Source organism: Sinocyclocheilus rhinocerous, unplaced genomic scaffold (assembly GCF_001515625.1).
Source record: "Sinocyclocheilus rhinocerous isolate Xijiao unplaced genomic scaffold, SAMN03320098_v1.1 scaffold470, whole genome shotgun sequence".
Lineage (NCBI taxonomy): Eukaryota > Metazoa > Chordata > Actinopteri > Cypriniformes > Cyprinidae > Sinocyclocheilus > Sinocyclocheilus rhinocerous.
The window spans coordinates 202,241-216,937 of record NW_015637537.1 but is presented as its reverse complement, the minus strand read 5'-3'; the positions used below and the strand labels follow the sequence as shown (position 1 = coordinate 216,937).

Genomic DNA, 14,697 nt, shown 5'->3' with positions numbered 1-14,697 from the left:
GGTCTTACGGGTTTGAAACGACACGAGGGTGAGTAATTAATGACAGAATTTTTGGGTGAACTATCCCTTTAAGCTTTTTCAGTTCTATGAATGCAGTCGTGTTTCGGTCCGACATTAATTCCAGCGTCACTGTTAGCCACAGTCCTATGGCTCTCACATAAGGACACCTCACACTACTACCTGCAGTTCATATTTTAAGTGTGTATTATTAAAGGAACATATTTTTTATGAAGTTGTTCGGATATATTTCAAGTAAATATTACGTCAAATTGGTTTGGCTGACAAAAACCTTTGGGAACCCCTTTGTTTCATACATGTTCTACTTTCTTGAGAGATGAAATAACGACTTTATTCAACAATTCGTCTCCTCCGCATCACCGTAGTGCCATTGTGGAGAATAACCGCTGAACGTAAACAATTGTGTTCCAAAGACGAACAAAGCTTTTACGGGTTTGGCACGACATGGGGGTAAGTGATTAATGACAAAAGTTTCATGTTGGGGTGGAGTAACCCTTTAAGAAATTAAGAATGATTTACTGCCATTATGTGAATAATATGTAATCATGTAATCCATAAAAAGTAACTAATCTGATTATGAGCATTATAAAATGTAATATACTCTAACTACAAGTACTTGATTTTTGGGTAACACTTTATTTGAATGTATCCTTGTTACACATACTACATGTACTTACTATTATAATAACAATTAATTATGCATAATTACATGCAAGTAACCCTACAAGCCAAAGCCTAATCCTAACCCTAACTATTTAGTAAGTACATGTAGTTAATTAATATTACTCAGCACTTAAATGTATAATTACATTGTAACAAGGACACCTTAAATTAAAGTGTAACCGTTTTTTGGAATCTGATTACGTATTGCCACAACTTTAAAACCACTGACAGACAGTGTTGGGGGTAACACATTACAAGTAACGCAAGTTACATAATCAGATTACTTTTATCAGATTACTACAAGTAATGCATTACTTTTTAAATTTACAAGAAAACATCTACTTATTTGAAAACAAGTTACTTTTTCAAATAAGTTACACCAGTTAACACACCAACACACATGTCCTTCAAGTGTTCAATCCCGTTTTATTAACCAATATATTTGCTGCTGACCTTCGATGATCCAGTTCAACCATACTATTAAGTAAAAATAACTTTAGATGAACATAACATGTTGCGCCTTCTACTGTACAGACGTGAATTTACATTTTCTTCAGCCTGAGGGAAGAAATGGGCTTTTACAGTTGCCAAAAATAAAACTTTTTTCATATAAAAAAAACAAACATGCAAGCCCAGCCCAGAAGACAAAAAGTAATGCATTACTTTCCATTAAAAAAGTCACTAAGTAACACAACTTTTACTTTTAAAAGCAACTTTCCCCAACACTGCTGGCAGGTGAAGTGAATAGCATGTATTGTTACAGTGGCAGGGGTTGTGATATACTAGGCAGCAAGTGAAGTCAGTTCTCAAATTCCATGTGTTGGAAAATCGGCTTTGACAAGGGCCAAATAACGAAGTCAGAGCATCTCCTAAACGGCGAATCTGGTGTGCTTCTGGTATGCAGTGGTTTGACTTAAAGGGTATGCTGCTAATGTCAGATACCACAGCACACATTCAGAGGTCTTGTGGAGTCTGTGCCTTATAAAATGGGCAACACTCCACCCTCAGCACTATTTTGCATGTTATTTCCCTTGCAAAGGTGTTAGCCAATCATAACAGAGCACATTTACCAAGATATATGAGGTGGCAAGAACAGCGTGTTTCAGGATCAGAAGGTCAGAGAAAGTTGGAAGAACATAATGAAAAACAAAACACTTGGTTTGCACATCTCTAAGGCCTCTATATTATCAACATGATCCAAAAATTATCCACAATCTACTACATGCCTTACACTCTTAAAAATAAAGGTGCTTAAAAGGTTCTTCACAGTGATGCCATAGAAGAACCATTTTTGGTTCCAAAAAAAAAAAAAAAAAAACATTTAGTAAAAGGTTTTTTGAAGAACCATCTCTTTCTTCCCTTTTATAATCTGAAGAACCTTCTTTCGCCACAAAGAACCTTTTGTGAAACAGAAAGGTTCTTCAGATGTTAAAGGTTCTTTATGGAACCATTTAGACAAAAAAAGGTTCTTCTATGACATCTTGAAGCACCTTTATTTTTAAGAGTGTATGCCTTCAAATTGATAGTTTATACTTTTTTTTTTTTTTTTTGGTAAGTAAAAAGACCTTTTAGTACAGCTCCATAAAAACATCCTTTAGGTCATTATACACCTGTCATTTTTGCTGTGAATTTTTTTGTTGTTGCTCATTTTATGTTGTTAATATTATTTCTATATTGTTATAAAGATCTCATTGACTTACCATTACAAGCTATCAGAATTTCATCAAAATTTGGGGGGTAAATTTATAGCACTAAACTGCACCAAAATGCATATTTAACTCAGTTTGGGCCTCTGAATATAACCAATGTGTTTTTTTGTTTCTTTCTTGAGAACAAGCTCCATATTATCTTATATATCACACTAGCTTTATGAGCCGTAAAAGCCTGATGCATCAAATATGATAATAATAATTTTTTTAGCACATCCCCAAGTTATGCAGAGGTCAGAAAGATTTGACCGCAATATCAAAAAGAAGATACTACACCATATTGAGCAACTATAGACCAATATCAAATCGTCCTTTTATAGGCAAGGTTATTGAAAAGGTAGTCTTTAATCAGCTGAACAAATACAAAAACTCAAATGGATACCTGGACAATTTTCAATCTGGTTTCCGACCGCATCACAGCACAGAGACAGCACTCATTAAGATAATAAATTATATTTGCTTAAATTCTGATTCTAGCAAAATATCAGTGCTGATACTACTAGATCTCAGTGCTGCGTTTGACACTGTAGATCATAACATACTACTAGAGAGACTGGAAAACTGGGTAGGGCTTTCTGGGATGGTAATCAAATGGTTCAGGTCATACTTAGAAGGGAGAGGTTATTATGTGAGTATAGGAGAGCATAAGTCTAAGTGGACGTCCATGACATGCGGAGTCCCACAAGGCTCAATTCTTGCACCGCTCTTGTTTAGCCTGTATATGCTCCCACTAAGTCAAATAATGAGAAAGAACAAAATTGCCTATCACAGCTATGCAGATGACACCCAGATTTACCTAGCATTATCACCAAATGTCTACAGCCCCATTGACTCCCTCTGCCAATGCACTGATGAAATTAACAGTTCGATGTGCGAGAACTTTCTTCAGTTAAACAAGGAAAAAAACTGAAGTCATTGCATTTGGAAACAAAGATGAAGTTCTCAAGGTAAATGCATACCTTGACTCTAGGGGTCAAAAGGGTTCACACAAAATAAGGGGAGTCCGCTTTTAGTTATTATGCCGCCCGCAGTTGGAACCAGCTTCCTGAAGAGATCAGATGTGCTAAAACATTAGCCCCATTTAAATGCAGACTCAAAACTCATCTGTTTAGATGCACATTTATTGAATGAACACTGTGCATTGTCCTAACTGATTGCACTATAATTTATGTACTGTATAATCATTTTCTGTTCTTAACTGTTTTAAATTCATTTTAAACTTCTTAAATCCATTTTTAAATCATTTTCAAAGTTTTTAAATTCCTTGTTTTATTGTTGTGATTATTTTTTTATTATTATTTTCTTTTCTTTTATGTAAAGCACTTTGAATTACCATTGTGTATGAAATGTGCTCTATAAATAAACTTGCCTTGCCTTAGATGATTTCATTTGTAAGGCTTTGCAGGGTTAATATATTTTGTTAATGAAAACATGCCTTTTATTTGTTTCCACTGAATGCGATTTATCAACGTGAATGGACTTGTTTTTTTATTTGTTGTTTACTTATTTGTCCTTAAAAATAGGAAAAGAAATGAGCAATGGTATGCTTTAGTTTTAGTGCTGCTTTACACTTTGGAAATCCACTACAGTCTGATCTAGACATTGCGTCATTCTGGTGCTATACTGATTTTTGCAGTGATATTGAGCTCATGGTCGTGAACATCAACTATAAGTTTGAAGACAACCCTGTGTCTCGCACAACTTCCACAACTCTCAAAGCCGTGTTTTCATGTTAAAACACCACTGTCTTCTAAAAGATTTCTGTCTACTGAAGTTTATAGCTTCAGTCTACTCTGAGTTTCTAGTCTGAGTTCATTGCAGCACATTTTAAAGACTGAGCCACGCTGTACAGTGGCTAAATAAGCCATTCAGAGTGTAATGGTGTAATGGTGATGATAGCATGCAGATTAGTGGTTGAGGTAATGATTATCTTCAGTACAGTAGAAATAGACTGTGGTCCGGCCTGAGACCATGAGCATAGACCACATCCAAGGCCATGTTTAGGTGCATCATCAAGACTTCAGCTATGCCAAGAGGACACAGCATCTATCATGAAATGTATCCTTTAGTTCTAAATAACTATTCTTTAAGTCTATAAAGCAAAAGAACCATTTATTACCACTATATTTCTTTTTACTACTTCAGTGACCAATTATATGCAGTTTGACTGGGCTAAAGGTGGGTTAAATCTCTTGACAGCAAATGTTATGTGCTTAAATTTCTGTTTGCATAAAGGGAGTGTATTTAGACTTTTTCCTCAGACTTCTCATGTTTTAATATGACTTTAGCATACTTTTTAAAAGGGTACCTATCGCGGAACTTTTCCACAACATTCTAATTTATTGAGATGCACCTGTATAATATAATATTATGACTAACTAAATGTAATGTTTTTGGACACTTCATTGCATGTTATTTACATTTAGTAAACTTACAAGTGTTTTGTTTTAACAACTTAAGTATGACTTAAGTACATCTTTATATGTAATTTCATAATTCGATAATGAAATATGGTTAAAGTGCAGAATGTACTGACAAGCATTTATGGTAAACTAAAATATACTTTAATGTCATTTCTATTGAAACTTCTGTGTCATCTATTTGTAATTACACAATCATAATGATGAAGTTGCAAATAATTTAAAATATATTAACTTTAAATGTAATATTGAATAACACTACAGTTAAAATTATAATCAGGTACTTTACTTAGTATGTTAGTCAACATATCAAAATAAGTGTACTTCTTTTGAAAGCACAAAAAACTTTTAATTTGACATCATTGCAAAGTGCACTTTTTAAAAGTGCATAGTCATGAAAGTGTACTCTCAAGCACACTTAAGTGGCCTTTTATTTCAGCCATATATCATTTTACTTGTAAGACATTTTTAATATCTGAACTACATCACGTGTGCATTCAATATAATTAAGCACACCTGTTTCACAAGACTGTTTTCAGATTTGTCAGATTTCTTGCGTTTTAATATGGTCCGACCATTGATATATTGGTCACATTGATGTATTTACATAACCAAAATCCACTTTTGTAGGGTAGGTGCATTTTCTTAATGAGTAACTTAATGACATTATACAATTTTCCTTTAATTGTACATTTAAAAAAAAATGCTAAATGAAATAGCATAAGCTGCACAGCATGATACAATCATTTAAACGAAGCATAGAAACCAAGTAAAATTCACAATAAACGAAATACTGACAGACCAACACATACAAATCCATACTTGAGGCCTGGTAAAAAAATAATACAATTGAAGAGTCAAAATATGTTTAAATGAGCAACTAAAGAACAACTGAAATACTCCAGGCGCCTGTTTGCAGAGCTACTGCAGCATCTTTGGATGTGTTTGAAATCTACAGTAAACATTCTAGTTAAGTTTAAGACTTTTACAGGTATTTAACGCCTGGTTTCTTAATTTGTGTAAAGTGCCGAGTTCAGTTATCAGTGAATGAATCCAGCAAACTGATGGTCAGCAAATAATTCTGGAAAATAAATCAAATAGAACTGCTTTTATGCAAGTGTCCTTCCAAGGGTAACAACAGGTGTAGATCATCACATTAATTAACCATGAACATGTTTAACATTTCACAGCCACAAAGTGTCGGGATTTCAAGCTTGACAACTGAAAAGTGCAATTTTTTCTTGCAAATGCCATTTGTTTTGATTGGTCCAGATTTCGATTTGTGTTTTGGGGCCATTCCTGGCTGATTTAATTCAGTTATAATTCTTAAGTTCAGTTCTGAAACCTTTCTGTGATCGGTCAAGATCTCTAGAAGGCAAATGTTTCTCTTTTCCAATGTTAGGCAATGTCCTTTCAGTTCAAAAACTAGATTAAAAAAAAAAACCGCTGAGCTAATGGGCCACCATCAGCCCCAGACATGACAGACTGTATATTTAATGGCTGAGTTTTATCCAATTAGATCAGAGGATTAAAAAAAATCACTGTAGAAGAAAACAAGGGTGGAGTTAATGTTTGTTGCTGGCCTTTTCCAAACAGCAAATAATTATAGCTGTCGCAGGTTGCCTGTGTTATGAAGCCATGATGTGTGTTTAATAATTATTGAGTTTCTCAAGCGAATATGAATGATTCACCCTAATCTGCTGCAATATTTCATGCTCATGTATGATTTGCACTTGAGTTTTTCTGACCGCTAATCAAAACAAATGTTCAGCTTGTGAACCATAATCACAACAACATCACAACTAAGCTGCAATTATCCCAAATACCTTATTTCCTTATTTTAAACACTGACATCATGGTAGTACACTCTAAAAAATGCTGGGTTGTTTCAACCCAACTTTGGGTCAAATATGGACTAACCCAGCTGTTGGGTTAAATTTTAAAATTAAATTTTTAACCCAAAAGTTGGGTTAGTCCATATTTGACCGAAAGTTGGGTTGAAACAACCCAGCATTTTTCAGAGTGTAAGAAACTTACTATAGTAGATACACCTGTTGAAGATTAAAAATAAGTACAATTATTGGTCTTGCCTACATTAATGTGTTTACATAGTATTTTACATAGTAATGTTGCATTATAGTGCATTAAATATGTGCATAAAAAAGAATACAATATAAATATATATATAAACTTGTAACACAGAAATTGTTATAATCTTCCAGTAAAGCTAGTTAGTCATGTTTTTATTTTCATTTTGTTCTTAATGTGTCCATGTGTCACTCTGAGGGCCATGTTTTTCTAGGAGTGGACGGGCTTCGGGAGATTGCTTTAGATGATACCTGAACAAAGAACAAACACAAAAGTTATGTTACCACATTATAATATAATGCTAATTATATATTATATACAGATTATATTTAATCTGACCGCCATCAATTCGTAGCAGTGAATGAAGAGGTATCATATCGATCACAAGTGCAGTATGGAGTACCTCAAGGCTCAGTACTAGGGCCATTACTTTTCACGCTTTACATGTTACCCTTGGAGATATAATCAGGAAACACCGTTCATGACCTCAAGGTTAGATTATTGTAATGCTTTATTGGGTGGTTGTTCTGCACGCTTAATTTAATTATAAAAATGCTAAGTACATACAGTAACTTTCTTATATCGTTCTTATTGTGAACGATTAATCAGTGCCTGAAAACACAATAATTGTCAAAATAATAACATGCTCTGTCTTTTTATTCTGATGTGAATTAGGCTGCATGGGCTATTGGACAAAATTAAAGAGTAGCCAAACAGCTATAAGGCATTGGTCTCAAACTCAGTTCCTGGAAGGCCACAGCTCCAACCCTAATCAAACACAGCTGATCCAGCTAATCAAGGTCTTCAGGATCACTAGAAACCTCCAAGCAGGTGTGATTTGGAGCTGGTTGGAGCTAAACTCTGCAGAGCTGTGGCCCTCAGGGATTGAGTTTGAGACCACTGTATTAAGGCCTCGTTTCCATTCACATCTGGCTCCATTCTGGTAACACCCGCTTTCATGATCCAAATCAATTCCAAACTGCTGTCTCACCCTGCATTTTTCTGAATAAATATCCTATTTCACATTCATCACTTAAACAAGTCTTGTAAAGTGTAATTAAATTGCCGAAATCCATGTGTTTGTTCTGCTTGAATGAGTTAGAAAAGGGATGCATGGTCAGTGTGAGAGGACTCTTACATCTGCCTGTGTTTTCGAGTAGTTCATGTGAGCATACAGTAGAACAGCAATATCATTGTGGGACGCCTCCAGAGCAATGGAGAGAGCATTACTGCCATCCTGGAGGAAAGAAGTCAAAGAGCATGGATTTACACATAATGCATTGTTGGACTGGATGCTTTAACACTGGATGCCAAGTCCAGCAACATTTTAGGGTGTGAGCTGTTTTTCTGTTACATCATTATCTGTAAAACAGAGTACAACTTCCTGCTATAATGGAACAAGTGACTGCACTGGATTTCAAGCATACACATGTAGAACTAGTATATTCACCTGCCTTTGATTATTAGTATGACCGCCACTTTAATCGTGGCTTTATTTTAGGCTGCAGTTTTATGCAGAAACAGTACATATTTTAGTGCCATGTACATTTTCATCATGGTTGTATGAAGGTGGTTGTGCTTGTGATGAACTCACATTGTCCACGACTGAAATGTCACACCCCGGCTGCTCCAGCAGTAATGACACAATCTCAGGCCGACCGTGTTCACTCGCACACATCAGAGCAGTGGAGCCCTCGTCATCCTGGATGTTCACATCAGCACCGCAGTCGAGCAGCGCTCGCACCATCTCCTGCCTCCCGTGACTCACGGCCAGCATCAAAGCCGTCTGTCCCGCCTAACCACAGACACACACGCTCAGCTGGACGGCAATCAACACTTTCATTCATTTACACTCTTATAATGCAATTATCAGTTTTTTTCCAAAAATGTATAAACAGTGGAGATTTTAGACACTCAGGCCTAATTAATTAGTGCAGAGTCTGAATTTCATTGCATTAGATACAAAATATCAAAACAAGTTTTCTAAGCCATTTTATTCAAGCCTTGCTTAAAATTCTTTAAAATCTTTTTTTTTTAAACTAATGCAATGACATCCATACATTTTTAGGTGTGACTATTACACTACCGTTCCAAAACTTAAAATTGGTAAGATCTTTAAATGTTTTTGAAAAAAGTTTCTTATGCGCAAAAATACAGTAAAATCTGTAGTATTGTAAAATATTATTACAACTTAAAATACTAGTTTTATATTTTATTTTATTGTAAAATGTAATTTATTTCTGTGATCAAAGCTGAATTTTCAGCATCATTACTCTTGTCTTCACATGATCCTTCAGAAATAATTCTAATATGCTGATTTGGTGCTCAAGAAACATTTATTATTACTATCAATATTGAAAGCAGTGCTGCTTTTATTTTTGTGTAAACTGTGATATATATTTTTTCAGGATTCTTTGCTAAATTGAAAGTTCAGGAGAACAGCATTCATTTGAAACTGAAATCTTTTGTAACATTATAAATGTCTTTACTGTCACTTTTGATCAATTTAATGCACCTTTGTTTAATAAAAGGTTTAATATCCCCCCCAAAAAAAATCTTATTTTCCCAGACTTTTGATCAGTAGTGTATGTATTCTGTAAAGAATTCTGTAAACTTTTCACTTCTTTTAGCAAATAAAAAAAATAAAAATTGTACACCAAGTCAAGCAAAAGAGAATTTTCACGGAGGAACAATTTTAGATTCCCAAAAGAACCTTTTAGTGAACAGTTCTTGAAAGAACCCCTTTTCTTGTGAAAAACATTTTAACAAGAGCTCTTTTTCCACTATAAAGGACCTATTGTGCAATGGAAGGATTCCATGGATGTTAAAGGTTCTTCATGGAACAATAGATGCCAACCTTTAAAAGTGTAAGTTGAAATGTCATATTCAAATTAGCAGAGGATATAATCGCAGATGAATAACTAATTAACTGGGTGACTTACTTGGCTGGCCTTGGCATTGACGTTGCCCAGACGGAAGAGTTTCTGGACCACTGCCATGTCGTCCTCCTCCTTCACTGCTGAGAGCGCTGCCAGCATCACAGCTGTATATCCGGCTTTATTCTGCTGATCAACGTTGCACATGCCTGCGCACGAACACATCCACAACTGAGGTTTTGTAACAATGTCCCGAACTGTCGGACAACTCAGCTCATTAGCATATAACTTTGGACTTTATTTAAAGCTTGAACTTCCGTTTCAAAAGCAACAAGTGAATATAAGTAATATCAGTTGTGAATTCCAAGAAACTTGATTGATAAAAAGTGATAACCGGACATCACTCATGTAAACATGCAAAATAGTTAGGTCATGTGACAACCATAGTATGCACTATATAATAAGCTGCATTCTAAATGCAACAACAAAACATTACTTTGCTTACCATTAACGGGATCATGAACTGAGAAACCAAAATTCCCTTGATCTTTTGACATATAAGAGGTCATTGTACTATAAAAACATCCTGTAAGTTTCAGAACTCAAAACTTTCTCGTTAGTCTAAAAACAGCTTATATTGAAGCCAGTCTGCCAAAACGACAGCTTGTGACACCATGTACCACTCTATGATGTAATAGTGTGGATAAGCACCGCCTCTACAGGATTCGTTTACCGCAGATTCGTTTACAAACAAGGCACAATTCTAAAAGAGGATGCTGTGCTGACTATATTGGCTACGATGTCGCACCACACAAGTGTGAGTAACTGCATTCATTATGTAATCACTATTGCTTTGTCTGTTATTACAGATCACTTGATATGCACTGAGTATTTATGCGTTTTTAACCTAAATCACAGCAGCGTCCATCTGTAGACTGTCAAACATATATAACTGCTAGCCAATCATAGCACTTCCGAATCTACAATCTGCCACGCCTATTCAAACAGAGCGTTCTGATGAGGGGGGTTAAAACAGGACAGAAAATAGCCTATTACTTCTAAATTATGATGTTTTTATGTTAAAATCTTGATAACATTATAAGTGGACCTCAGAGAACAGTACACAATAAAAACCAAAGGCAGTTCATGACCCCGTTAAGTACTAGGTATGTTTTGACCAGTCGGATCAGTTTAGGACCAGCTGGTCGGACCAGTTTAGGCCCAGCACATGACCAGCTAAGGACCAGCTTAAACCAGCTAAGGACCAGCATAAACTAGCAAAGGACCAGCTTAAACCAGCTCAAACCAGCATCCCAGCTTCAAAACATACCTAACCAGCATATGCTGGTTTTTTCAACAGGGGGTGCATTTTCCCACGGTTTATCCAATTACATTGCTTGTTACCATGTTATTCTGATGTGTCCTAAAGAGCTACATTCTCTTAACCTGTGTCAAGCAGTAGGTCCACCACGGTGAAGTTGGAATGGGAGACGCTGTAGTGTAAGGCAGTGTTGCCGTTGCCATCGGTCATGTTGACTATGTGCTCCAGCAGGACGGGGGAGACCTCTGAGAAAGCCATCAGGTAATTTGACACACGTGACGGCTGGGCCATCTTTGCACTGGATACTCTGAACCACTCCATCTGAACACTATGAGTGCTGGACAACTGCGTTAGACATGTTAACAGAACAACATAATGGTTAAGTTTGGCTGGAATGTAATTTGAAATGATAAATTTCTAACTACAATTTGAGTAAAATGTCATTTGTGTGATTTGTTCTCACCACTTCTTTACTCTTCACTGATTTCGCTCCGTCATTAAGGTGGTTCTTCAAAATTAGACAAGCCTCACGCATTTTGGCACTTAGTTCAAACCTGTAAAATAATCTCCATTTATTGCTTGCGTTCATTACATCATAGCCATGAATCATGATTTTCTACAAAATAAATATCTCTTGTACAAGATGAGTCATTTTTGGTCCGCAAGAGAAAGACCTCAAATATTTAAATGTGCACATCTGCTAAAAGTACACATTTAGATGTACGCTACCATATAGATGATTTTAACAGTTTAACAGTTTTCTGTTATGTGAACTTTTAGTCATCACCAAAATCTGCATGCACTTACTTTTCCTTCACTTCCTCTTCCTGGTCCTTTGAATCTTCAGTCCCAGCTGGCATGTTTTCATCACTGTCGGTTTCATCCACATTTATATTCATCTCTTCATCAGATGTGTCCCCTAGAGCTGCCCCTTCTTCCACACTGCTGTCTGAACACGCACCAGCCTCACTTCCATCTGAGGAACTCTCTTCATCCTCATCCTCTTCACTAGAAGTTGACTCGTATCTGAAAGAATTTAGGAGGAGAAATTCGGTATAATTGGCAGTCTGACCTCAAGTTGAAAGATTTATATAAGAAATAATGACAAAATGGAGAGTTACAGTTCGAAAAACAGATTGAAAGAGCCATGTTTGAAGCCAGTGATATTATATGCAGTTGTTACTTGGCAGGATCGTTATTATTGTTGTCATTAACGATAATATTTTTAATTCGTAAATCAAATTGACTAGTTTTAGCATATTACTGTTGTTACCAACTTATAAAAGCAATAAGCCATGGGACGCAGGCTGTGACAGTCTGTTACTACAGTAATGGTATTTCGTATTGTGCCAATATGTCCTTTTTTTAAAAAATCTGCTCTAGCAACTCACCCTCCGTTTAGAATTCCAACAAACTTCAGGCTCTTTTTGCCACCGATGGAAGTTGCGCCAGCACCACTCCCATCCTTCCTCTTCATGATAGATTTCAGAGGGCCTGCAGCTTTTTTGCAAAGAAATCATTTTTAAAGGGATTTTCCTATGGATAACCTTAAAAATATATCTTATACAGATTGATTTAATGTCAACATGTAACAAATGTTACTTAAGCCCCGTTCACACCAAGAACGATAACTATAAAGATAACTATAAAGATAACGATATTAGCGTCCACACCAGCGAACGATATCGTCTGTTTATTCTAAGCACACGTGCGTCTGCCGCTTTAAATTCTTGAGCTCGTTATAGCAGGATGGATTCTGATTGGCTGTCAATGTTTGTATCGTTCATCAGCTGGAAAAAATTGTTCTGAAAGTGATTCCAACTATATCGTTTCTCTGTGCCTTTATCGTTATAGTTGTGGTGTGGACTCTGCTATTCTTTAATATTGAGAACGATTTTTAGAACTATATCTTTATCGTTACCTTTATAGTTATCATCCGTGGTGTGAACGGGCCTTTAGGCTTATGAATTCTGGATTGACTGATTCATGCCGCAGTCTGTATTACATGAATGCCAACCAGCTTTATATTACTGCATAAATGCAAGGTTCTGTCATGAAACTCTAGATGGTGCAGGCCGATAGGTTCCAACTCAATCTGAAATAAATACATCATCATTTGCATGGGGCAACTGATTGGTTCTTTTCACATCAGCAGCCAATGAGCTGCTGCTCAACATTCAAATACTTGGCTACTGTTTGCTGTAGCAGCTGGAGCACACTTCAGAAACCCTCCACCTCCCCCAGCTCCACCTGTATAGATCTGCTATGGGGTGATTTCATGTATGTTAAACATGGGGGTTATTTCTTATGTTATATGTGCAGCAGCAGTGTTTCTTATATGCTCACCGCAGCATGGATGTGGATGTATTGATCTATTCCGCCAAGATCAGATGCATTAACATTGCCATCTATATTACCATGCTAAACTCTCAGAGATTTGTCATCACAGAACAGCATTTATTACTGCGTTAAGTACTGGCAAAATGTTAGAAAGGCTGTATTACCTACAACAGTAGCACTACCAAGGCAGATTAACATTTTAATTAAAGATTAACAAGGTGTTTTTTTTCTTCAAATAATTGTGCACAGTATGACCAGGAACATGCTTTATGAAAATAACAATGCTCACCCTCTGCAGACATCGTCTGTTCTTCAGCGTCTTGTGTATTATTAAGACATTCCCACTGGATACCAATGCTTACTAGCTCCACCATTTTTTCCTTTGAAGTTTCCACAGGATCTGTTTGAATGCTTTGGTCATTTTTTGAAACGTACTCCGGGTCAGTCGCATCTGGAAACAACACTCCAACTGAACAAACTTCAGGACATGTTTGCAATTGGGCATTTGCTGTCTGTGGTTTTGCTATTGTCTCTTTGTCTAGCATAATCTTGGATGCCCTCTCAATTTCTTGAGCCTTTAAAGCTTCGAGATCTTGGCTGTCTTGAGTTAATCGTGTCTCGAGAACCTGGATTGACTCCTGTTGAAATTTGATAGTGTGTTGCAAGTTATCAATTTCTCGTTCTGTCTCACTTTGAAGCCCTAGAAATGATTCTGTTACCCAGACTGCCACATCTTCTGTAGCCACTCCAGTCTGAATTGCCTCATCATGCATGACACTCGTCTCAGTCTCAATAGCTGCGTGACAAACATCAATAGTAGCTTCGACAGCAGCATCCTTGACCGCTTGGCGATTGTAGACAACCACAGTCTCAATGGGATTGTCACTGCCTACTGCAATGGATCTTTTTTCTACAGGAGTAATGGCTAGTTTCTTTATTTCTTTTTTGTCTTGTTCATCACTTTTGCATTCTGGCTTTTTATTCCAAAGTGACGGCAATGGTAGGGATCCTGGTTGGGAGGCTCCTACTACTGCCTCAGTGGAGACTTGCAGTTTGAGCGTTGCATCAAGTTCTTCTGTTTTCTTTTGAAGCTCATGAGCCAACCTTTCTTTTTCAGCACGGAGCATGGCAACTTCTCTTTCTAGAGTTGGTAGTCTTTTCACTCTCTCTTCCATCTCCCTTAGCTGCCTAAGGGCATTGGCCATCTGTTCTCGCACTGTCTGAAGGTGCCCAGGAGGCAGTGTTCCTGAGTTGGAGGCTGG

The 14,697-nt window shown here is 36.6% G+C and overlaps 1 protein-coding gene across 1 annotated transcript in view; it reads right to left on the bottom strand.

Moving 5' to 3' along the window:
• Nucleotides 1-7,079: 7,079 nt before the first annotated feature.
• The window catches only part of LOC107748960 (KN motif and ankyrin repeat domain-containing protein 3-like), an 18,826-nt gene continuing 11,208 nt past the window's right edge, over nt 7,080-14,697 (bottom strand). The window contains exons 5-12 of the mRNA XM_016563988.1: nt 12,487-12,595; nt 11,903-12,121; nt 11,559-11,649; nt 11,221-11,440; nt 9,841-9,983; nt 8,493-8,693; nt 8,037-8,135; nt 7,080-7,149 (exon numbers count right to left, since the gene is read on the bottom strand). Coding sequence (XP_016419474.1) covers nt 7,087-7,149; nt 8,037-8,135; nt 8,493-8,693; nt 9,841-9,983; nt 11,221-11,440; nt 11,559-11,649; nt 11,903-12,121; nt 12,487-12,595 — 1,145 coding nt within the window. The 3' untranslated portion in view covers nt 7,080-7,086. The remainder of the gene's footprint in view (nt 7,150-8,036; nt 8,136-8,492; nt 8,694-9,840; nt 9,984-11,220; nt 11,441-11,558; nt 11,650-11,902; nt 12,122-12,486; nt 12,596-14,697) is intronic.